The sequence below is a fragment of the Echiichthys vipera genome (genome assembly GCF_963691815.1).
Source record: "Echiichthys vipera genome assembly, chromosome: 11".
Classification (NCBI taxonomy): Eukaryota; Metazoa; Chordata; class Actinopteri; order Perciformes; family Trachinidae; genus Echiichthys; species Echiichthys vipera.
The window spans coordinates 29639815-29665617 of NC_139836.1; the positions used below are offsets into that span (position 1 = coordinate 29639815).

General features: G+C 44.7%; 1 protein-coding gene across 1 annotated transcript in view; it reads right to left on the reverse strand.

Annotated features, from left to right (window-relative positions):
• The window catches only part of eno4 (enolase 4), a gene marked incomplete at both ends in the record, with an annotated part of 44259 nt that overhangs the window by 16662 nt on the left and 1794 nt on the right, over positions 1-25803 (reverse strand). Inside the window, 8 exons of the mRNA XM_083922491.1 lie at positions 561-686; positions 827-991; positions 1469-1531; positions 3136-3264; positions 3352-3521; positions 4310-4452; positions 8666-8850; positions 23231-23359. Of these exons, the coding sequence (XP_083778617.1) occupies positions 561-686; positions 827-991; positions 1469-1531; positions 3136-3264; positions 3352-3521; positions 4310-4452; positions 8666-8850; positions 23231-23359 (1110 nt within the window). The remainder of the gene's footprint in view (positions 1-560; positions 687-826; positions 992-1468; positions 1532-3135; positions 3265-3351; positions 3522-4309; positions 4453-8665; positions 8851-23230; positions 23360-25803) is intronic.

Sequence of the window (25803 nt, forward strand, 5' to 3'; positions counted from 1 at the left end):
GGACCCAGGACTGAACCTTGAGGGACCCCAATCGTAAGATGACAAGGTTCAGACACAGAGCCTCCAAATTACCCGGTATGTGCATTTTTTTAGGTAGGATGTGAGCAGGGAGAGTACAGAGCCTGAGATATCTAATTGCTGGAGGGTGGAAACAAGGATCTTGCTGAGTCAAATGCTGCAGAAAGGTCCAAAAGGATTAGAGCAGAGGAGAGAGAGGCTGCCCTAGCAGTGTGAAGTCGTTTAGTGACAGCAAGAATGGCAGTATATATATTCCATGAGACATAGTCAAAAGTTTCTCTATTGTCCCAGTCACTGTATCTTTGTGTCACTCGGAGAACTGCAGTTTTTGGCACTTCCGTATTGGATCAACCAGGAAGTCGTTGTGGAGAGGGCTCTATTTAGACCCAAGAAGAATCCTGAATCTGACTTTTACGACAAAAAAAGATAAATAAATATGAAATATTGTATATAAACAATGTTGTCTACAATATATAAACACTGTTGTCTTTATACATGAACTTGAACATATTGATTAAAGAATGAAAATGTTTTGGACTTACCTCTGTCCTAAATGGATCGATTAAGGCCACCACTGCTGGGTATTTGCTGATGAGGGTTTGGTACACCTCCACTAATTCATCTGGAGCCTTCAAAACTCCTGTTGCAATTTCATACTTTCCTTTAGACTTAGAGGAAGAGAAGAAGAAAACAAATTTGATTTTCCTCACTGCTTGTATTGTATTTGCATATGAACTGACCTCCTTAAAAGTACAAGGACTCCAAAAACCTTGGCTCACATAAAGCAAGCAACTTCTTTCGTACTTACATAGTCCATTAGCTCGGGGGCAGCACAGTTTACTGCTAAATGGATCTCTGTTCCCAGCGCCAGTCCAATATTAGCGCAGGCTTCAGTGATCAGATCTAGAGGCTGCTCAAGTCGCTCGTAGGTCACAGCCAGGGCTCCCCTGTCACACATCATTGCCTGGGTGGCCTGGGATCAAAGGAATAGTTCACCTTTTCAGCATCATCTAAGTATTGTGCTATCCTGAAGCTGCATTTGAATGACAATGGATGACAAAGTATTCATTCATAGGTTTGAATGAAACGGATATCATTGCAAGATTAATAGAAGACAAGTGTGTGCTTCATTGTTCACGTTATGAATGTTCAGGCTATGGGTCATTGAACAATGCAGAAAAATAACTGTATACAGAATAAATGCTGCATGAAGGAAAAGGTAACCAATAGATTGAATTCTTTAATAAGCATTTCTACATACCTACAGGCCTGCATGAAGACCATGAAAATGAAAAACAAATATCCTGTTTTGTCTATAACTTTTAGGAAAGCTCAGTAACAGAAAAGGCCTTGAATCTTGCATCCAATTTTTAAATTATGTGCTCTCATAAAGCCTTTGTGAACTCAAGTCCTATTCTTACAGTGAATAAATGGTAATGTCCCTCACCACTTTTGTTGAAGTGTTCATTATTCTCATCATCTCCTTCTGTAACTCAAGGGTCAATTTGATGATCTGTTGAAGAAGTTCAGTTCAGTGCATTTATCAAACATTAACATTAAATATAGAAGAAGTGAAGTGCTTCACTAATGAGCCTTGTCACGATACCAAAATCATGACTTTGGTACAATACTTGCTTAAAATATCTCGATACCGATACTGAAACGACACCTCGATACCAACATCATCAAAAGTAATGGCATAAAATATTAGATGACAGAACGTCAAACTTCAAATGATTTATTTTTATGAATTAAAACACCTAAACTTAAAAAGTCAAAATAACAATATATTTTTGTAAAATCTGCTGAGCTTTATAGCTACTTAACATGTTCAGTTCATAAAATAGGATAATCCTTTATTCATCCCACAAAGGGGTAATTTGCAATTTGATAAAGTTCAAAACCCGCAAACTACAGTAGCGCACTAAAGTACAACACAAATGACCCAGACCTGGTGGATGTCTGTGCTCTAAGTAGACCATTTTAAACAACATAATTTACAACATAAATGATAAATTATTGACCAAAAAAGTACATGCTGTTATTATATTACCAGCACTGATTGACTTAAAATAGATCAGTAGATCAATAGATTATAATTGGAGTTGTTGATCATACTTGTAAACACCAGCTCATGTTCATGGTAAAGTTAATGTCTCCAGTGTGAACTGTTACATAGAGAGATGTGTGAACCACATCAGACAGTTAAACAGTTAGCTTTACCCCTGACTGCCTCGTGCAAATCTGGTGAAAAAGGTTCTGTAGAAGCCTAAATGAAGTAATTTTTTTGTTGATGGAATAATGTAAGTTCATTAGAAGGATTAAGAACAAGAATATTTACATTATGTATACTTTTATACACATGGTTTGCTTATAATGGGGCACTATGTACATGTTTTGGTTTTTATAATATTTGTTCAGTTAGTTTAGACTACAAATTCACTTGTCATTAAATAAACACTTACTTGACTTAACGTTATATCCGAGGGGATATTTGGACTTGTAAATGGTAAATGGACTTGTACTTATATAGCGCCTTTCTAGTCTTCTGACTACTCAAGGCGCTTTCACACTACGTGTCACATTCACCCATTCACACTGACATCCACACTGATGGCATCTAATCTGACCATTCACACCACATTTACACACCCATGCGCAGCACGGGGAGCAATTTGGGGTTCAGTGTCTTGCTCAAGGACACTTCGACCGGGGGAGGAGGGAATCGAACCGCCAATCTCTCGAATGTAGGACGACCCACTCCATCACTGAGCCACAGTCGCCCAAGCTGATATTTATGTTATCTACCGCTAACCTGCAGCTCTCTGAACTACCTCCCATGGTCTGTATCGATTTAAACCGTTTACAGAAGGACACTGTTTTCATAAAGTACCGATACTAATAAAACCTGAAATAGTATTGTTTTTAACGGCAGGGTACCGCGGTACCTTTCTTGTATAGGTTTGTCGTGCAACACTAATAATAATATACAACACCATAGCAACAACAAAGGAAGCAAAGGAACTTTCACAAAGAACACTAATACAGGTCTATTCTAACTTCCAACAGATGGAGCATGTAACGACTACACAAAGAGGTTTGAAGAGTTCTGAGTACTTGTTTGACTCGTTGTCCAGCTTTGGGGATCAGGATGACCTCCTCCAGTAAACTCAGTTTCCCAGGAGAAGTCTTCCCACAGCTCAGCAAAGTTACCAAAGTGACAGGGATGTGAAACCAGGTGGGAGCCTGAATTAAGTGGTTTAAGACATTCATTACACGTTGCTCCTAGTGTAGTTTGTGTGATTACATGTGTTGTTGCTTGCATGGTCTAACCTGTCTGTTCTTCAGAGCTGCTATGTATTTGTAGAGAGGGATACCCTGTATATTTGCCGCAGTCCTGGCCACAGTCAGAGACACTGAGCCAATTGCCAAGCTCCCAGGCAAAACTGGTTCTGGTGGCTCTGCTGGAGGAAGTGGCTTCTCTGCAGTGTTGCTCTTTTTGCCTGTGATGCAAGAAAAAAACTAATAACTAGGAAACATTCATCTGACAAAAGGAATCTGAATGCACATTTTGGATTTTCAGGTGATGCTCTTTATAGAGAAACATAAATGAGAAACAGAAGAAGATTTGTTGCCCCAAGTTGATGATCGGTAGCTATCAACAGATACTGTTCAGTTTAGGATTCACAGCGCCTTCCACACATATGTTTTACATTAAAACATGATGTATATGACTTTGTCAATAATAATTATTTTAATAGCTTAGTGTTGTATGCGTCATAAAAAGATATGTTTATAGGCTTTAGGCCACATTTCATATTATTGTAGGTCAAGTTTAATATGCAACTCAGTTTAAACAATGTCAACTGATTGCTTTTTTAAATTTTTGTGCCCAACCCTCATGGGTTTACAAGATACCAACATTTCCATTGCAGTGTTAAAGCATTTCATTATATTTCATTTAATTACAAAGTTATTTCACAGCCCAGTTGGGTTAACAAAATATCCTAGCATATCTCCGAGGCTTGACAAATAAAATCTGCTACAAAAAAGCTTACCTTCCTGAAGGTACTCAAGTCATCCAACCAAAAGAAATGAACATAAATAGAGGTCTTTTTGTAAAAAGTACATCCCATCTGTCCTTGTAGCTAGGACAGTAATTCTGATGGAAACTTTGACATTATAGAGCTCTATGATCCCTTTCTGGGACAAACACAAAAACGTGTGTAGGTTCAGTGTTTGGCTGCTGATGACCTAGAACTAGAGGGAAAAAGACTAGTTGCTACCCTACCTTTATCAACACTCTTCTTTTCTTTAGTTTGTGCGGGCAGTGGAGGAGCCAATAGCACCTCAGGCTCGCTGGGTGAATGACTCTTCTCCTTTTCCTTGTTCCGGATGTCTTTCTCCTCCAAGTAGCGGGCCATGAGGAAATTGCTGCACAATTACAGAAACAGAAACAATCACAAAAACAACAAGCTCTATGATACTGAGCTGTAACAATGGTTCTTTATGGGGCGAAATTTAAATTAGACAACAAATGAATGTGTGAATAAATGAAAGTGCTGACCTCCAAAATATGTGGCACAATATACAGTCAACTAGAACAAATGTGATCTCTACTGATGGTCTCAGGTCAACCTCACTTATGAGTAGGTGCCACAAGGTTCTCTGCTTGGTCCATTGTTACTTAAAATCTACTGTATATATTAATATTATTGCTCCAGAATAGATATATATTATAATATCCAGTTCTATACAGATGACACCGTGTTGGATGTTCTCAAGCCATGTCTAGAGCAAGCGCCCACCACAGCGACATCCTGCTTGATCCAATAAGGAAGTGCCAAAAAGTACAGTTCTCCGAGTGTCCACGAGGGACAGTTTGATTAATAGAGCAGTTTCTCATTGATCCCCATGTTAAATAGGCAATTTCACAGCATAATTAAACCTGTTTAAGGCCTGGTAAAAAAAAAACATTCTAGTCTGTATGTTTAGGTCATATCTCCATTACAACACTGAGGGGGGTGAATTATTTTGTACCAGGCTAGTTTTTATTTTATTGGTTGAAGTTAAAGTTTATGAATAATATGATTGGATCAAGTTGAGAGAACGGACCTCGATGGGTATGCAGCATCTATTTTAATACAGTCTATGGTCTAGAGTCTGCCTTTCATGTACTTCAGACATCTCTGCATAATTTCAAACTTGTTTTGAACGCTGATAAGAAAAAAATGTGTTAAGCTCTCACAATTTATTTACATCCTACTGTCATTCATACATATAATGGTCCTATATTCATAGCTGTCCAGTCTTATAAATATATACCTGGGAATTGAGTTAGTAGTAGTCTTAGATTACTTTGAAATCTCAATGGGAAAAGCTGGTACAAAAATCAAAACAAATGGGTTTCTTTCTTATATCAGAGTAAATCCTGTTTTTCTCACAAGAAAGACAAGAAAACCATACAAAATCTGCATCAATAATGTCTGTGCTTGACTATGGCCAGATCTTGGGCTCATTCCACAATTTACCACTATGCCCTGCATTTCATCGCATGAGAAATCCTACTCATCCCTACGTACTATAAATAAGTAGTCTGGTCCTCACTGGCAACAAGAAGAGAACTACACACTATTGTTTAAGCTTATAAATACCTCCTATTAAAGCTGTCTCAGTATATCACATCTTGTCAAATCTAACCAGAGCAGTTCCAACCAGAAAATACTAAACTTGGGAAGACTGCCTTCCAGTACTTTGCTCCACAGAAATGGAATTCATTAATAATAATAACTTCACTTGTATTTCATACAAGAAATGCAGCATAAAGAGATTTACAATAATGGAATTAAATGACATGTAGAATCAGCATATAAACAGGTAAAATAAGATAGGATAGGAAATAAATTGTGACTGAAGTGCGCATGCACGAAAGTTGCATGCTGCCTGTTACTGCTCCAGTCTTTACAAAAAGGGCCAAAGTCGACTCTTCCTGCTGAGGAGGTTGAGGTCCTTTAACATCTGCTGGACGATGCTGAGGATGTTTTATGAGTCTGTTGTGTCCAGTGCGATCTTCTTGGCTGGGCTGTAGGTCGCAGAGACCAACAGACTGAACGAACTGATCAGGAGGGCCGGTGATGTCATGGGGGAGGAGCTGGACACCCTGACGACCGTGGCAGAGAGGAGGATGCTGTCCAGGCTCCGGTCTATCCTGGACAATGTCTCCCACCCTCTCTACGACACACTGGCACAGTAGAGGAGCACCTTTAGCAGAAGACTCCTCACACCCAGATGCACCAAAGAGCGCCACAGGAAATCTTTCCTGCCTGTGGTCATTAAACTATACAAATTTGAGTCTTTTCTAATATATGTTTAGTCTGTATAATATTTGTTGTTTGTATATCTGGAGTTGTGTAACAACAATAATTTAATAATAGTATGGTTAGCACTTTCGCCTCACAGCAAGAGGGTTTTTGGTTTGAATCCCAGCTGGGGCCCTTCTGTGTGGAGTTTGCATGTTCTCCCCGTGTCTACGTGGGTTTTCTCTGGGTTCTCCAGCTTCCTCCCACAGTCCAAAGACATGCAGGTGTTAAGGTTAACTGATGACTCTAAATTGCCCGTAGGTGTGAATGTGAGTGTGAATTAGGGGTGGAACGGTTCACAAAATCCACTGTTTGGTTCACGGTTTTCCGGTCACAGTTTTTTGGTTCGATTCGGGGTTTTTTTCTCGTTTTTTTTCTTTTAGGTTCTAAAAATACCATGTATCAGATCTAAAGCCTAATAATTTGATTATTTTATTAATCAGATATTCTTAAGGACATGTCATGCAATCATGCAAAAAATAATGAGGCAGCTTGCTTAGGGATTACTGTAACAATCTTAAATGAATGTGAAGTGAGATTTTGAAACAGTAGGAGAGACATTGCTACATTTACGCGTTTATATATGTAGTTGGCAAAAAGGTAAACAATTGTTTGCCTTCTAGGTAAGAATATAAACACTTTTGCATTATCAAATCTTAGAACAAATAAAGAAAATAGATTTTCTTTCACAAAAATGCGCACAAACAGCAATCACTGAACTGACTGAATAAAGGCTACATCAGGGTTGGTTAATTCATTTGGAATTGATGTGGTGCTTTAACCACAGATTTAACCAGACAGAAACGATTGAGAACAATAAAAGAGCGGAGCTTAGTGAGCTTCTGCCAAGAGGATTCAGAAACCCACGAAGAAGAGCGAAGCGGGAGCGTGCGCAGCGGGAGCGTGCGCAGCGGGAGCGTGCGCAGCGGGAGCGTGCGCAGCGGGAGCGTGCGCAGCGGGAGCGTGCGCAGCGGGAGCGTGCGCAGCGGGAGCGTGCGCAGCGGGAGCGTGCGTAGCGGGAGCGTGCGCAGCGGGAGCGTGCGTAGCGTTGTGGCCACGTGCCTAAAGGGAGCGCGTGGAGCAAGTCTCCCAGCGCACCGGGATTTGACGCGCTGAGACGTAGCGCTGAGACGGATACGTGAGAAAAGACAGCGGTCATGAAGACTTACATTACGTTGCACCTCATAAACCGAACGGTACACAGGTGTACCGAACCGTGACATGCATACCAATGGACGGATTTTTTTTTAAAAACGTTCCACCCCTAGTGTGAATGGTTGTCTGTCTCTATTTGCCCTGCGATAGACTGGCGTCCTGTCCAGGGTGTATCTCGCCTCACGCCCGACGCTTCTACTTAAGGATGCAACCTGCATTTAGCATAGCAAAGTATATGTTAGTCTAAAACTGCAATTTGCAAAAGTACTCTATCAATCTATCCAAAGTATGTACTACAACTACCGTTGTAATGCAGGACGTGGTATACTTGCTGTACATGAAACTACTGCTTGTTGTTCAAATCCATTATAAGCCAGGCAGTGCAATATAAATAAAGCATTGTCAACCCCAACCATACTGATGCCTATACTCATTAAGCTTTTCAATTCTGTTATGACACAACCAATAACAGGAGCTCATGCATCAGGATGATATGATAGGCTGTGACAATAGGCAAACAAGTGTAAAGCACTAAACCTTGGCATGACCTCATTTAAGGGAGTCAATACACAGTAAACTATTTGTGACACCATTGGATCCCAAAGCACAAACAATGGCCTTGTAATTTATGATTTAGATGATGCGTTCCAGATAAATATGAATGACTCTTAGTTAGAGTTGCTAAGGTTATGAATTTTGGAATTTCAACATTTCTATTGTGCATTTATGAAACAATGGTAAAGTATTTCAGCAGGTCACCACTGGGTTTTGCTTTTTATTTTGTTTCATATTTTATTGTTGTTGTTATTTCTATTTTATTTCACGAGAACATATCTGAAGCAAAAGAACATACAAATGTTGAATAAAAAAGTAAGCAGCTCCATGATTCAATGAACATTACATTTGACATTTTCTTTATCAAGATAAGATGATCAAGATTGTGGTGTCCCACAATTTAAAAGCTTATAAAAGCTTATCCAGCAGCATTTATTACTAAACACACCCAAATGTTCAACTGAAACAGAAACAAAAAAAAAGCACAAAAATCTTAATTTGATCAGTATCTGGAAACAGATAAGTATTTCAATATCCCTCCAGAGATGAAACCCTCCACAGTGAGTTGAAAAAGCTACCTGAGAATGTGGTCAACATTTGATTGATCACAGGGGTTTTGGTCCTTCAGCATGTTGTTCAGAGATTCATTGATCCACTGGACAGCAGTCATTACATGGTCAGCCCTCTCCCTATCCTTTGCTTTCCAGTCCAATGATGTCTCCGTAGGCCCAATGTGGCTGGAAATAGCAGCTGAGGACATGTTCTGAACATCAAGATAGGGAAAACGTTTATCAAAAGTCGAACAATAAGCTGACGCCATCCAAAGCCACATACAGTATGCCTTAAATCATCTAACCGAATTAATTTCTTTTTTTGATTTAGAGACCCGCACCCGCATGGACATTTTACTCCCCCTCTGAAGGCCCTGTAGGCTGCTTCGCTTTTTATATGATGTATTGATGTACTCTCTGTCTCACTGCCATGACAGAGAGCTGGATTTAAAGTGAAATTCCAGCATATAATCATCCCAGGCTCTTTTTAAGCCAACAAGACAATTCTTTTGCGTAACACCTATTAACGTAGATATCCCGGAGAGTCGCTAAAAGCCGAATGTGGCTAACACTGATTGGCTCGGGGCACCACGGTGAAGACAGCACTAACAATGTAGTTAGTGAACCCAGAGTTTTTGTTAAAAGAGTGTTTTACAGACTTACCTACTGGCCCCTGTACCAGCTCCTCTCATAGTAAAGTCCATTCAAATCGATTACCAAAGTCAATCCCAAAGGAAGGAGCCCATTGTTGCTTTGTTTTCTGTGTAGGGACTCTTCTCATGCTGCTGCAGAGGTTTGATGTTATTTTCAGCAGTAATAGTGGTTAAAAAAGACGTTTTTAATGCCTTCACCTTAATGCCCCAATTTAATCAGTGTTAGCCGCATTCGGCTCTCTCGGATTTTTCCGTTAATAGTTGTTACACAAAAACAATTATCTCAATGGCTTATTTGATGAGTGTATTTGCCGAAAAAGGCCCCGGGATTAGTTTACGCCGGAATTTCACTTTAAATCAGCAAAATATCCCTTTAAGCAGCTAAACTAAAAACTTGGAAACTTGACAGAGGACACATTACTGAACTTTTAGCTTCTGAATAATCAATAAATTTACACTGTTGTTCCTCATGTTCAAATGCTCGAAAAATTAAGCTATCTGCTGCAGCAGCTCTGCACTCCGCTATGCTCACATTTTACAGAAAATATTTAATATTTTCATTAATTATTACACTCCCTCATCTTCAGCCGCTTATCCCGGATCGGGTCGCGGGGGCAGCAGCTCTAGCAGGGGACCCCAAACTTCCCTTTCCTAGGCCACATTAACCAGCTCTAACTGGGGGATTCCGAGGCGTTCCCAGGCCGGTGTGGAGATATAATTTTTCCACCTAGTCCTGGGTCTTCCCCGAGGCCTCCTCCCAGCTGGATGTGCCTGGAATACCTCCCTCTGTTGCATAAATATTAACACTTACTTAATTTGAGGTAGGAAAATAAGCTGCTCCTATGACAAATCATGACCTGTGCAGTGACAAGAGTGTGTGGATAAAGTATTAGGTTATTAAATGATTAATTTAGCGTTTATCTGGCTAATTAGCTAACATTAGCTAGATTGCTGATTCCACTATGCTTTAATGCTTCACTTGTTATTGAAAATGAGTCAGCAGCAGAGAGGGCGTAAGGTAGCCCTGGAAACTGACGGCTGTCTCCAGAGCTATCAATCGCTCTCTTCCTGCTGGTGGTGGGAAGTGAGGCGGAGGGATCCAACCCAGAGAGACTGTGGGGTGGAGCAAATGATATTTCTAGTTTGCACATATTTATGTTAGGTAAATACTAAATTAAGCGTGAAATACTTGTAATGTAGAGACCTCTGTTAAGTTGATTCAAACTACTAAATTACACTTTTTTCTGAATTGTAGATGCAGCAGACGTTACATTGTGACCTAAACCGACAGCGCTGTTAGCATGGAGGGAAGCCTGTGAATGTTCTCATTCGTCCAGGTCATCGTTATCCTCAAAGCAATTTCAGTCAAAAACAACTGGACTGGTTGTTTGTCTAGGAAGACGTTTCACCTCTCATCCAAGAGGCTTCATCAGTTCATGTACGCATCTGACCAGGCTGGGACTGGTCCAACTAACTGGTGTGGAGATCCAGGTATTTAACCTCTCAAAAGGCCGATGATGTCACTGAAACCCTTTGTGCTCCAAGTGCCCACGCCCGTCGTTAGAGTGACAGTCGGTGGTGGGCAGTTGGTTTCGACGTCGTTAGTGCTCTATTGGGTCTGAACGACAGTCATTGGGGTCACCCGGGCCATGTGTGAACAGTTGTCCTTTGAGGTTAGATTGTTGAATCTCCTGGGAAGGGACGAAAGGGCGGCATTGTAAATTGGAGATAAGTGGTGTCTCAGACCCCCTCCTCTGTTTAGCGATGGTTTCTCCACTTTAACATAGATGGCTTCTTTTACTCCTCTTTCAAACCATCTGTCCTCTCTGTCCAAGATTTGGACATTGCTGTCATCAAAGGAGTGGGCTTTCTCCTTGAGGTGTAAGTGGACAGCCGAGTCCAGGCCTGAGGAGTTAGCTCTCCTGTGTTGGGCCATGCGTTTATGCAGTGGTTGTTTTGTTTCTCCAATGTAAAGATCTTTGCATTCCTCGTTGCATTGGACAGCATAAACCAGGTTGCTTTTGTGGTGGTGTGGTGTTCTGTCCTTTGGATGTACTAGTCTCTGTCTGAGTGTGTTACCGGGTTTGAAATACACAGGGATGCAGTGTTTGTTGAAAATCCTCCTGAGTTTCTCCGATACCCCAGCCACATATGGGATGACTATGTTGTTTCTCCTGTTATCTTTTTCTTTCTCGACCACTTTGGTTTTCTTTCTGGAGGCAGCTGCCGTTTTAACAAAGGTCCAGCTGGGGTAGCCACAAGTTGTGAGGGCGCCTCTCAGGTGCTTGCGTTCTTCCCCTTGAGCCTGTGAGCTAGTGGGTACGTTATCAGCTCTGTGCTGCAGTGTTCTGATAACGCCAAGCTTGTGTTCCAAAGGGTGGTGAGAGTCGAAAAGTAGATATTGATCCGTGTGGGTGGGTTTTCTGTATACCCCTATGTGGAGGCTCCTGTCATTCTCCATATGTACGTCACAGTCCAAGAAGGGCAAGCTGTTGTCTTTAACTTCCTCTCTGGTGAACTTGATGTTTCTGTCCACTGAGTTGATATGTTCAGTAAAAGTTTGCACCTCTTTGGATTTGATCTTAACCCATGTGTCGTCCACATATCTGAACCAATGGCTTGGGGTTACTCCTTTAAAGGAGTTCAACGCCTTGCCCTCTACCTCCTCCATGTACAGATTTGCCACAATAGGGGACACTGGTGAACCCATGGCACAGCCGTGTTTCTGTCTGTAAAAAATGCCATTAAACTGGAAATATGTGGTATTCAGGCACAAATCCAGAAGTTGGCAAATGTGGTCTGGTTTGAGATTTGTTCGGTTTTGTAAGGAAATGTCCTGTGTGAGCCGCTCTCTTACCGTGGCCAAGGCCTCCATGGTTGGAATACAGGTGAACAAGGAAGTCACATCGTAGGACACCATGGTTTCATCTGGATCCATTTTTAGGTCTCGGACTTTGTTCACAAAGTCCATGGAGTTTTGGATGTGGCGTGGGGTGTTTCCCACCAGTGGTGCCAGAATATTGGCAACATGCTTGGCAATGTTATAAGTGACCGAGTTTATGCTGCTGACAATGGGCCTGAGCGGGGCCCCTTCTTTATGGATTTTTGGGAGTCCATATAAGCAGGGGGTTGAGTCCTGGGGGTAAAGCCTGTAATACTGTGGTTTGCTAATGACTCCTTCTTTTTGTAGTTGCTGTAGACATTCTATCACCTTCTTTTTGTAACCGCTGGTAGGGTCTCGTTTCAGAGTTTCATAAGTGTTGGAGTCACTGAGTAATGCAGAGATCTTTGCCTGATAATCAGTTGTATTGAGAACAACTGTGCATCTACCCTTGTCTGCTGGAAGGATAGTGATGCTGTGGTCTTTGCTCAGTGCCGTTACTGCTTTTCTCTCCTCAATGGTGAGGTTGGATTGGGGGACCTTAGCCTGGGACAACGCTGCTGACACTTTCAACCTTAGCTGTTCAGCCTCAGTTCCATTAAGGTTGTTTTTCTTTATAGCTGATTCCGTAGCCGTAATCAACTCCACAACGGGTACCTCTTTTGGTGTCATGGCAAAGTTCAAGCCCTTGGCTAAGACCTCCTTCTCTGGGTGGGAAAGATCTCTGTCCGACAAATTTTTAACCCATCGGTTTTGTGTTTCTTCCTTTGCTGGAAAGTCATTTTTTTTGCCTCCAAGTGAGTATTTCTGTGTTTTTGCCAGTGTCCCGGGATTGCAAATTGTGAAATTTCTTGGTTTGTCTCTCTTTGCTCTTGTTGTGCTGAGATAGTTGGGCTTTCTGGGTGAAATCCACAACTCTTTCCATGATAGAGACAGGTAGGATTGATGTGAGTTTCTGGAGTGAGAGGTCCGCTTTCTCTTTAAGCCCTTCAATGGTGAAATTGACCTGCCTTATTCGCTCACCGCATGGAGGGACTGACAACTTTCCGGTTGGACAGAAGCTGCGCTCTCAGCGGTAAAACCCGGGGCGGTGGCGTTTGCATCTACAGTAACAACAGTTGGTGTAATAACCCTAACGTGGTCTCAAGTTATTGCTCTCCGGACATTGAACTTCTGGCTATAAAATGTAGACCGTTTTATATGCCCAGGGAGTTCACCACCATCATCATCACTGCTGTTTACATCCCCCCAAGTGCTAACACCAAGGAGGCTCTGAGTGTGCTCTACCGCTCCATCAGTGACTTGCAAACCACACATCCAGAGGGTGTCTTCATTGTTGCCGGGGACTTTAATCAGGCCAACATGAAGACAGTTCTCCCCCATTTCCATCAGCATGTGGACTTTGCAACCAGAGGCTCAAACACACTAGACAAAGCCTACACCAACATCAAGGCAGCATACAAGGCAGCCCCCCGCCCCCACCTTGGCTCATCAGACCATCTCTCTGTTATGCTAATTCCTGCATACAGGCCCCTGCTCACCAGAGGACAACCCACTGTGAAGCAGGTGAGGGTCTGGCCTGAGGGATCTGTGTCAGCACTACAGGACTGTTTTGAGTGCACAGACTGGGACATCTTTAAGACAGCTGCAACTGTAGACAACACCATCGATGTGGAGGAGTATGCTGAATCTGTGTCGGCTTACATCCAGAAATGCATGGAGGATGTCTCTGCCACTAAGTCTGTCACCACACGGGCTAATCAGAAACCCTGGATGACCAATGAGGTACGTGCTAAGCTGTGGGCACGGAATGTAGCGTTCAAGTCCGGGGACGGTGAGGCGCTCAGACCAGCCAGAGCCAACCTGAACCGTGCCATCAGAACAGCTAAACGTGCCTATGGTCAGAGAATCCAGGGATTCTTCCACGACCCGACAAACACCAGGCGCATGTGGAAAGGCATCCAGACCATCACCGACTACAAAGCTGCTCCTCTACCCTGCGACGACAACACAGACTTCCTCAACGAGCTCAACTTCTACTTTGGTCGGTTTGAAGCTCGTAACCACACTCCTGCGAGGAAATCCCCACCTCACCCCGATGAACAGGCACTCAGACTTGAGACAGCTGAGGTCCGGAGGACACTGAGTAGAGTCAACGCGCGGAAGGCAGCGGGCCCTGATAACATACCGTGTCGGGTGTTCAAAGACTGTGCTGACCAGCTGGCTCACGTCCTTACGGATCTATTCAACACCTCGCTGTCACTTGCTGTCGTCCCTTCCTGTTTTAAGACTGCCACCATCATACCTGTGCCCAAAAAACCCACAATCTCAACCCTCAATGATTACCGCCCTGTTGCACTGACTCCAATCATGATGAAGTGCTTCGAGAGGCTGGTGAAGGACCACATCATCTCCAAACTCCCCTCCTCTTTTGACCCGCTCCAGTTTGCTTACCGCTCCAATCGCTCCACAGAGGACGCCATCTCCTCTACACTCCACCTGAGCCTGGATCATCTGGAGAGGAATAACACCCACGTGCGTATGCTGTTTCTGGACTTCAGCTCAGCATTTAACACGATCATCCCCCAGCATCTGGTGAGCAAACTGGCCCCCCTTGGACTCAACACCCCCCTTTGTAACTGGCTGCTAGATTTCCTCACAGACAGGCCCCAGTCTGTGCGGGTCGGCAGAAACACCTCCAGCATCATCTCCCTCAGCACAGGCTCCCCCCAGGGCTGTGTCCTGAGCCCACTGCTCTTCACCCTGATGACCCATGACTGCCGTGCCAGGTTCAGCACGAACCACATCATTAAGTTTGCGGACGACACGACAGTGGTGGGCCTCATCAGGGACAACGACGAACTGGCCTACAGAGAGGAGGTGAAACATCTGGTGGACTGGTGTGACATGAACAATTTGATCCTGAATGTCAACAAAACAAAAGAGATCGTCGTTGACTTCAGGAAAAAACAGCCCAGTCACACCCCCCTCCTCATCAATAACGCCGCAGTGGAGCGGGTCAGTAGCACCAGATTCCTGGGGGTGCAGATTACCGACACTTTGACCTGGTCCCTTCACACCTCTGCTCTCGTGAAGAGAGCACAGCAGCGTCTGCACTTTCTGCGTCAGATGAGAAGAGCATTCCTTCCCCCTCCCATTCTCACCACCTTCTACAAAGGGACAATAGAGAGCATTTTAACCAGCTGCATCTCTCTCTGGTCTGGGGCCTGCAACGCCTCAGACTGGAAACGTGTAGAAAGAGTGGTGAGAACAGCGGAGGGTATCATCTGTACAGCTCTTCCTGCTATCCACGAGACTGCACACAGACGCTGCCTGACCAGGGCAGAGTCCATCATCAAGGACCCCTCTCACCCCCATCATGTTCTGTTCTCCCTGCTATCCTCTGGTAAGAGGTTCAGCAGCTTCAAGAGCAGAACATCCAGACTCCACAACAGCTTCATCCCCCTCGCAATAAGACTTTTACAGCGTGCTCACACTATCCTTTTGGCCGCGGCCAAAACCGTTTTTTCAGCTAAAGTCTAGTACCTTTAAGTAGTGTGAGCGCACCCGCTCCGCGCTCAACTGGGGCCAGCTGGGCCGCCACGGCCCGCTTGAAAGAGGTGGGCTTTAGCGGAGCCGTTTGCACATGTACGAGCACGAGCGTGCGCACGTGTACGAGCACGAGCACGAGCACGAGCCCTACGGCAGTAGCGTTATGTCCGCCTGTTCGGACATGTAAATAGAAGGACGGACCATGCGCGGACATTTAACAACAACAACAATGGTGGTGAAAGGTTCACGTTGTGTTTACTGCAGATTTGGTCGGATGAAAATATTCAAAAACAGTCGACAAGACGCACAAAAACTCAGAGGTCTACGGAAAGATTTGTAAACAAAGCCACACACACGCGATCAATGCGTGTGACGTGTTACGGCTTGAAGGCGTATGTCCACACTATCCTCCCGGACCGAGACCCGGACTTTAGGGTACTTGTCCCCCCTCCCTCTCCCCCCCGCGCCCCAGCCCCGTTTGTACTCACACTACCAGGGCCTCGGCCAATACTTCTTGCTGTCCATACGCCTTCAAGCCGTAACACGTCACACGCATTGATCGCGTGTGTGTGGCTTTGTTTACAAATCTTTCCATAGACCTCGGAGTTTTTGTGCGTCTTGTCGACTGTTTTTGAATATTTTCATCCGACCAAATCTGCAGTAAACACAACGTGAACCTTTCACCACCATTGTTGTTGTTGTTAAATGTCCGCGCATGGTCCGTCCTTCTATTTACATGTGCGAACAGGCGGACATAACGCTACTGCCGTAGGGCTCGTGCTCGTGCTCGTGCGCGTACACGTGCGCACGCTCGTGCTCGTACATGTGCAAACGGCTCCGCTAAAGCCCACCTATTTCAAGCGGGCCGTGGAGGGCCAGCTGGCCCCAGTTGAGCGCGGAGCGGGTGCGCTCACACTACTTAAAGGTACTAGACTTTAGCTGAAAAACCGGTTTTGGCCGCGGCCAAAAGGATAGTGTGAGCACGCTGTAAGTCTAAGTCTAAGTCTAAAATGTGTTGATCTTCCACTGCTAGGTGTCGCTGTTGCATCGGCCATTTTTTTTCTTTTGTGAAGTGTCTTATATCACCCATAAGGCATTGTACAGCAGGATGACATTCTTACATTAGTCACTCATAGCAAAGCTTTAAGAACCGGTACATTTAAGTGTCTATACACCAGACCTGCATCATGACATCACCAAGGCTGCATTAAGAAACACAGTGTCATATACGGAGGGAAACGGGAAAATGCTGAAAAGCTGTTTTTAAGCAGTTTTACTGAGAATTTTACAGTGAGATATGAAGCTCATAAGACACACAGTCAGTGTGCTAAATCGTTACATGATGCTGGTGACAGTTTCTACTGATGGATAGCTGGATAGCTAACGTTAGTTTGAATGGGAGGCTGCTGCAGTACAGTCATACACATCACTTTTGTGTCGAACTAAATCTCAGCTTTAGCCTCGATCAAACAGTTGGCTAATAACAGGTTGGTCATTTACAGACAACCACTGGCCTAACCATCATTTAAGGACCATCAACCTTCTAAATAATTATTAGATATGTCTTTAAAACAAATGTTTGTTTAACAAGAAATACATTAATAGAAACTTGTTAAAATTATGATCCAAACGCCCATCCAAATTGTACTGACAGCTATAGGATCTTCTGTTTTTTATCCCACAAAAAGGGCCTGACATTTTGAGAAGTGCCTGTACGAACCTGTCTGATGAATAGCAAGTCTGACTTAAAGTTATATTTAAAACAAAGATCTATAGATCTAGATCTATGTTTATGCAACTGGCCTTTGCAATCAAAGACAGTCTGCTGGGGGGTATTTGGAGGAGACGGTTTAAAAGCAGCTTTTTATCTTTATCCTTAAATAAAACTCATCTGTAAAGAATTACTTTCTATTAAATCGTTTTAAATTTTGTGCTTTATGTTGTTGTAAATCTTATTCATGTGTATTTTGATACAACATACAAGATAGGCTGTAAGGACAGAGGATGCCCTATGTTTTACAGATTTAAAAAGCCCCTTGAGGCAAATTTGTAATACTGGGCTATGTATTAGTACAATTTAATTATTATAATAATAATTATATATCTTTGGCACTGAACTGGCCTCCTCCTCCTGACATTGATGTTATAGCTCTACGTAATACTGTGAAGTGAAAGCACTGATGCATGCCTATTGGCTCAGTCCTAGCTGTGTGCCCTCAGTGTGACCTCAGTGTGACCTCGGTTCATGGTGTCACATCTCATCTTTCTGGTTTTTGTGATACTGAAAAAATTGAAATGGTAAAGGTCAAGGGTAATGGTCTGCTTTCTGATTGCTACCGTATTTGCTCGCTTCTTGCCTCCAACTGCCTCTTCACATCAGAGTTTGAAGAGGCCCCTTACTTTCATTTTAAACCATCAGCACATCACTAATGAATCACATCTCCTTTGTTAAACCTTTATTTTTCAAATCTTCACGCTTAATGCATACACTGAACTGAATATCCAGAGCCTGCCACATTAGCGAACTTCTGGTTCCGGGTCGCTGCCCGTGTGGTCGACCGGTCCGAGCACAGAGCAACTTTTTGCGTTATTTAGCATTTATTAAGTTTTTCAACTTGTTTTATATATATATTTGTTACTTTGTAGTTTATCCTTTGCATGCCACACACGCCAAGTGTATTTTCTAACTTTTCAACTACGTTACATAGACGAAGCGGCCTTTTTTTTCCCTCGCCCGTCCCCTCGTGACGCTCTCTTTGTTTACCTCCCTGTTAACCCTGTGACTGCCGGACAACGCGGATGTTCTTCTCCTTGTTTTTCTTTTCCTAGTTCACCTGGCACTTTAATTCTCCATTCGGCATGGATATACCAGTTTTTTTCATGGCCATTCTTCAGGTGTGGTTTCTCCTGGAGTTTGTGACGGTGAGCAGAAACAACGACCAGCGGAACACGTACTCCAGAGAGACCCTACTGCAGCTCGGACTCCATCCTCTACACGCCTTCGCCGTAGACTTGCTACCTAAGGAATTACTGCGGAGTAACTCAACCAGCCATGACAAGTCCACACACAAGAAAAATAAGGTAACCAGAAGGGGGAAGAGAAAGAGCGGAATCAGGGCCAGGCTCAAACGGCAGACATGTAAACAACGGCCGCTTCCATCTATCGTCCTAGCTAATGTTAGATCCCTCCGGAATAAAACGGACGAGCTACAAGCTAACGTTAACCACATGCATGAGTACAGGACTGCCTCGGTTCTTGCTTTCACTGAGACGTGGTTAAATAAGAACGATGATTACAATGCCCTGCACGTTGATGGCTTCGGCCCCCCTCTAAGACTTGATCGAGACAGTGAGCTCACCGGTAAACAACACGGCGGCGGCGTGTGTCTGTATGTAAACACACGCTGGTGCTCAACGATCGTCATGAGGGAGAAACTGTGCACCCTGGACATCGAGCTTCTGGCTGTCTCTCTTCGCCCTTTCTACCTACCCAGAGAGTTTCCTCAGCTCTTTGTCATCCTGGTTTACATCCACCCAAGAGCCAACACAGTCACAGCCACTGAAAACATTAACAGACTCTTTAAACAAACTGGACCACATTTCACCAGACTCTCCCAAATTCATCTTGGGTGATTTCAACAACTGCTCCCTGGACAAATCATTAAAAGGTTATCAACAGTATATCACATGCCACACACGCCAGGAGAAGACACTGGACAAGTGCTATGGTTCAGTACCCGACGCATACAGATCTGTTGCCCTCCCTCCTCTGGGCTCTGCTGATCACCATGCCATCCTGCTTGCTCCGGCTTACATCTCTGTCATGAGAAGGGTGAAGAAAGTTGTCAAGAACATCAAGCAGTGGACCAACGAAAGCATCATCACACTCCAAGGATGCTTTGAATCCACTGACTGGGACAACCTCCTGGCCCCCTCTGATGACATTAATGAACATGTGGAAAATGTTCGTGAATCTCCTTCTGTGTGGACAACATCATCCCCTCCAAAACGGTCACTATCTACCCCAACAACAAACCCTGGATCACCAAAGAGCTCAAGGAGATCCTCAACAAGAAGAAAAGGGTCTTCTTCACCGGCTCCGAAATGAGGGCAAAAGGAGGTCAACAGAGAGGTCAAGCATGCCATAAAAACTGCCAAGCTGGAGTACAAGAACAAAGTGGAGGAGTGCTTCACGCAGTGTAACCTCCGCTCAGCCTGGCAGGGACTCAAGAACATGGCTGCTGTGAACACTGCTGCCAGCAACACAAAAACCATCCAGGTTTCAGGCAGCTCTTCATCTCTCCCCAACGACCTTAACTCTTTCTACACAAGGTTCGAGCAGGACAACACCACCCAGCTGGAAGAAGCGATGTCCAAGCTCAAGCCCAGTGACTCAGCAGCTTTCACCTTCAGCGCAGAGGACGTGGTGAAAGCCCTCAGTAAGACAAGGGAGAACAGCTCACCTGGCCCAGACAACATCAGCGGCCGCGTCCTGAAGCACTGTGCTGAGCAGCTAGGGGGCGTGTTTCAGACCCTGTTTCAAAGATCCATGGACAGCAGCATAGTCCCCCAGCAATGGAAACACTCAACAGTTATCCCCATCCCCAAGAAGAGCGCCGTCAAATGTCTGAATGACCTCCGGCCGGTGGCCCTCACCTCTCTTGTGATGAAGGCCATGGAAAGGATCATAAAACAACACATCATCAGGGAAACCCACTCCCAGATGGACCCGCTCCAATTCGCTTATCAAGCTGGCAGGGGCGGCGATGATGCAAAAACATTCATAATAGACACTGTTCACAAACACCTGGAGCGCCGAAACACCTCAGCCAGACTCCTGTTTGCAGACTTCTCCTCTGCATTTAACACCATGCAGCCCCACATCCTGGCTGACAAACTCTCAGCCCTCTTTCATCTGGACCAACAGCTAATCCTGTGGATACTGGACTTCCTGACCGACCGTTCACAGAGAGTCCTGGTCAACAGCACCTTTTCCGACCTCCAACACACCTCAACCGGCTCCCCTCAGGGCTGTGTGCTCTCACCTCTGCTCTTCATCCTCTACACCGATGACTGTAGAACCACACAGCCTAACTGTCATCTGGTGAAGTACGCTGACGACACCGTCCTCCTGTCTCTGCTGTCAGGCCCATCTCTTCACCACAGACCAGCTCTTCAGGAGTTTGTGGAGTGGTGTGACGGCTCCTGCCTGGAGCTGAATGTCAACAAAACCAAAGACATGGTGGTGACCTTCTCCAACAAGCAGAGGGAACTGGCTGCATCAGCAAACACCGTGATCCACGGGAAGCCTGTTGAAGCAGTTGAGGAGTACAGGTACCTGGGCACCATCTTCGACAGCCTGCTGAAATTCTCCTCCAACACAGAGGAGATTCTCAGGAAATGTCAGCAGCGGAAATACCTCCTTAGGAAGCTCAATTCCTTTGGAGTCAGCAAGAACATCCTCCTGACCTTTTACTACTCCTTCATCGAGAGCATCATCACGTTCTCCATCACAAGGCCGGTTCTACTCCACCAGCCTCCAGAACAGAAACCGCCTGCAGAGCATAGCCACGGTCTGCTCTAAGATCATTGGACTTCCTGTTAGAACTCTGTCGACCATCCATGAGCAGCAGACACTCAGGTTAGCTGGTCGGATCATGCAGGACCCCTCTCATGCTCTCTTCTCAGCGTTTGAGTGGCTCCCCTCAGGACGCCGTCTTCGCTGTCCCTGCTGCAGGACACAGAGGAGAAGAGCAACCTTCATCCCCAGGGCTGTCCAGCTCCTCAACTCCTGACCCCTCTGACCATCCCCCTCCCCACTTTTGACACCCTCCCCTGGACACTTCACCCCCCCCCCCCCTCCCTGGACACCATCACCCCCCCCCCACACACACACACACACACACAAACACACACACACACACACCAGACACCCTCCCTGGACACCTCACCCCCCTCTCCACCCCAGACATCCCTCCCATCACCCCTCCTTCTCCCCTCTCCAGACACCCTCCCTGGACACCATCACCATCATCCCCCTTCCCACCCCTGACACCTTCCCTGGATACCTTCCAGGCAGAAGGCTACAGTATATTTTATTAACCTGACTCCGCCAGATGGATTGATTCGCATGATTCTTATTTTCTCAGCAGATCCATCTTAAAACTCTTGTTTGGAGATCTTTTGGGGAGGGGTGAAAAAACCAATGCCGGACATTTAACAACAACAACATTGGCGGCGAAAGGTTCACGTTGGTGTGATGCGGAGGTGGAGTGTTTACTGCAGATTTGGTCGGATGAAAATATTCAAAAACAGTCGGACAAGATGCACAAAAACTCCAAGGTCTATGGAAAGATTTGTAAACAAAGTGACGCATCGCGATGACGTCAATCAATGCGTGTGACGTGTTACGGCGTGATGACGTATGGACAGCGAGAAGCATTTTCGCGAGGCCCAGGCAGTGTGAGTACAAATGGGCCTGGGGCGAGAGGGAGGGGGGACAAGTACCCTAAAGCCCGGGGCGCGGTGCAGAAGGACAGTGTGAGTGCGCCCTTAGTAAGCATCTTGCTCGATAGCTGCACTCATCTCATGCGTGGAGCCGCCAAGTTGTTTACACTGAACAGTCTCTTTTCGTTTCATCACTTAAGGGCGTGATCACACTGTCCTCCCGGACCGAGACCCGGACTTTAGGGTACTTGTCCCCCCTCCCTCTCCCCCCCGCGCCCCAGCCCCGTTTGTACTCACACTACCTGGGCCTCGGCTGATGCTTCTTGCTGTCCATACGCCATCACGCCGTAACACGTCACACACATTGATCGCGTGTGTGTGGCTTTGTTTACAAATCTTTCCATAGACCTCTGAGTTTTTGTGCGTCTTGTCGACTGTTTTTGAATATTTTCATCCGACCAAATCTGCAGTAAACACTCCACCTCCGCACCACACCAACGTGAACCTTTCACCACCATTGCTGTTGTTGTTAAATGTCCGCGCATGGTCCGTCCTTCTATTTACATGTCCGAACAGGCGGACATAACGCTACTGCCGTAGGGCTCGTGCTCGTGCTCGTGCACGTGCGCACGCTCGTGCTCGTACATGTGCAAACGGCTCCGCTAAAGCCCACCTCTTTCAAGCGGGCCGTGGCGGCCCAGCTGGCCCCAGTTGAGCGGGGAGTGGGTGCGCTCACACTTCTTAAAGGTACTAGACTTTAGCTGAAAAACCGGTTTTGGCCGCGGCCAAAAGGATAGTGTGAGCACGCTCTTAAATCCTCCTCAAAACCAACACTGATTGGTTCAGTCACTTGGCAAACGGCTCCAAGTCTCCACTGCACGTTACAAGACTGATCTGAGAGTAAAATACAATGGAGCTCAGAGATCAGGATGAGGATGGACTCAGGAGGCTAACATTTTATCAGTTGATCTGTTAAAATTATATGAGACTAGTGCTGATTTTTACACTGAAAGGTTGTGTCTGTAGCCCAAAGGGCAAAATGTGACTCATGAGTTTTACCTTTTCCTTGTTGCAGACGATGCAGAAGAGCTCTGCCTCAATGGATAGTTGTCCTCTTGCATCATAAACCTCCTTTCCCTTCAGTCTGCTGATCCTTGGTGGTGCACATAGGTTTGTAAAATAATTTGCCTAAAGTGACAGTTAATAGTTAAAGAAATTAGGAAAAATGATACCCTCAACATGTTTGAAGTTATGTGATTCTTTCAGCCATTAAGCCGGAGTGTCTGGTATCAGAACTCGTGCCCTTGATAAGCAAGCACCTAACAATAGCTATTTGGAGAGTAATTTAGATCTCTCACATGGGGATGTGTTTGAAACTGCTACACATAGAAACATTTACCTCCTAAATAAGCATATTCAGCTCACATACTTTTCACTATTACATTCAGGGACAACGTACAAAAAGTTCATTCTTTAACTCCTTATTCACCAAGGGTGTAACACACACGCACAGACACACACGCACACACACAAATACACACACACACACACATACATACATACAGAGAGAAAGGGAGAGAGAGAGTAGTAACTCTATTAAAAAAATGATTATATTGTAAAACAATGTATTTATAGATGTGTTTTATTTAAGGATTAAGATAAACTAATTGCTGCTTGGGTTATCTGTGTTGCATTTAAAGCCCAACATCCCTTCTTTGAAATGAAGGAAATTGTTACAAGAGGTAAAAAAAAAAAAAAACATAATAATAGTAGATTTCTTTTCCAAAATTTTAAATATATTTTAATAAATTCAAAAGGGAAATGTTGATACTCTCTCTTGGAGGTTGAACATTTCCTCCTCAATACAGAGAAGCAATAGAGTTGGAACACCCAACTCAAAAGGACCTTTTCACTTGGTTTGTTTATTTTAATAAAGGGCTCTATTTGATTTTGATATACAGTATTGCTGTCAATGCTGTGGATGTCTGTTATGTTGTTTCATGGTGATAAGCAATACAATTATTGACTGTCTGTTAACTCAGCACTTACTCCATTCATTTGTCATCTATTCCAGGGTATTCTTCTATAGGACCTAGAGTATGACTGTTTCAGTAAAAGGCCGCTGTGGCTGCAGGTTTTGGGATCAAGAAGACAACACACCTGATCCAACAAATCAACTGTGTGAAGACAATTCAGTTGGTTGAATAATTTGAGTCAGGTGTGTTCTTGCTTGGTTGGAATGAAAACCTGCAGCCACAGCGGCCATTTACTGGATCAGTTTGATAGCGTGATCACACTATCCTTTTGGCCGCGGCCAAAACCGGTTTTTCAGCTAAAGCCTAGTACCTTTAAGTAGTGTGAGCGCACCCGCTCCGCGCTCAACTGGGGCCAGCTGGGCCGCCACGGCCCGCTTGAAAGAGGTGGGCTTTAGCGGAGCCGTTTGCACATGTACGAGCACGAGCGTGCGCACGTGTACGCGCACGAGCACGAGCCCTGCGGCAGTAGCGTTATGTCCGCCTGTTCGGACATGTAAATAGAAGGACGGACCATGCGCGGACATTTAACAACAACAACAACGGCGGTGAAAGGTTCATGTTGGTGTGATGCGGAGGTGGAGTGTTTACTGCAGATTTGGTCGGATGAAAATATTCAAAAACAGTCGGCAAGACGCACAAAAACTCCGAAGTCTATGGAAAGATTTGTAAACAAAGCCACACACACGATCAATGCATGTGACGTGTTACGGCGTGATGGCGTATGGACAGCAAGAAGTATTGGCCGAGGCCCTGGTAGTGTGAGTACAAACGGGGCTGGGGCGCGGGGGGGAGAGGGAGGGGGGACAAGTACCCTAAAGTCCGGGTCTCGGTCCGGGAGGATAGTGTGAGCGCGCCCTGAGACACCTGACGCAGAGGGATGTAAGCGTCTCATATGCACAATCATGTTGGGACCAGAGGTGCTACACAAAACTATTTGCTCTGTCATAACTTTACTTGACATATCAAGTTAATTAATCTATTTATCTTTAAACCTGTTTGAGTGAACAAGTGTGTCACGTAGAATTCTATGCACCACTTTGAATTGTTTAAATAGTAAACTTATTCATGGTAAATTGTAGTATTGCCTTCAACACTCACACACATCTCGTCTCTCTCCCCCTCACGTGCACACTCAAACAGAAACAAACACACACACACACACACACACACACACACAAACCCACCCCTGTTAGGTTACAACACCAAATAGGCCTACCCCAGACATAATATATTTTTTTCAAAATAATTTTTTTTTTTTAGAGATTATTTTTTTGGCAGTTTTCAAGTCTTTCATTATATAGGACAAACAGGAAATGGGGTGAGAGAAAGGGGGAGACATGCAGCAAAGGCCCACAGGTAAGAGTCGAACCTGCAGCCGTTCCCTTAAGGACCTTCATCCTCTTTACATGGGGCGACTGCTCTAACTCTAACTGCTCAGCAAAACTACAGGAGGAAGTAATGACATTCAAGGATTTCCCCAGAAAAGTTGGCAGCGAAAGACTGATGGCTACAGTTAATTTCCCTGTTCATGACAAGTATAGGGGGTAATATCTGTTATAACCCATTTAATATATATTAAGGGTTGAAGTTGTAATA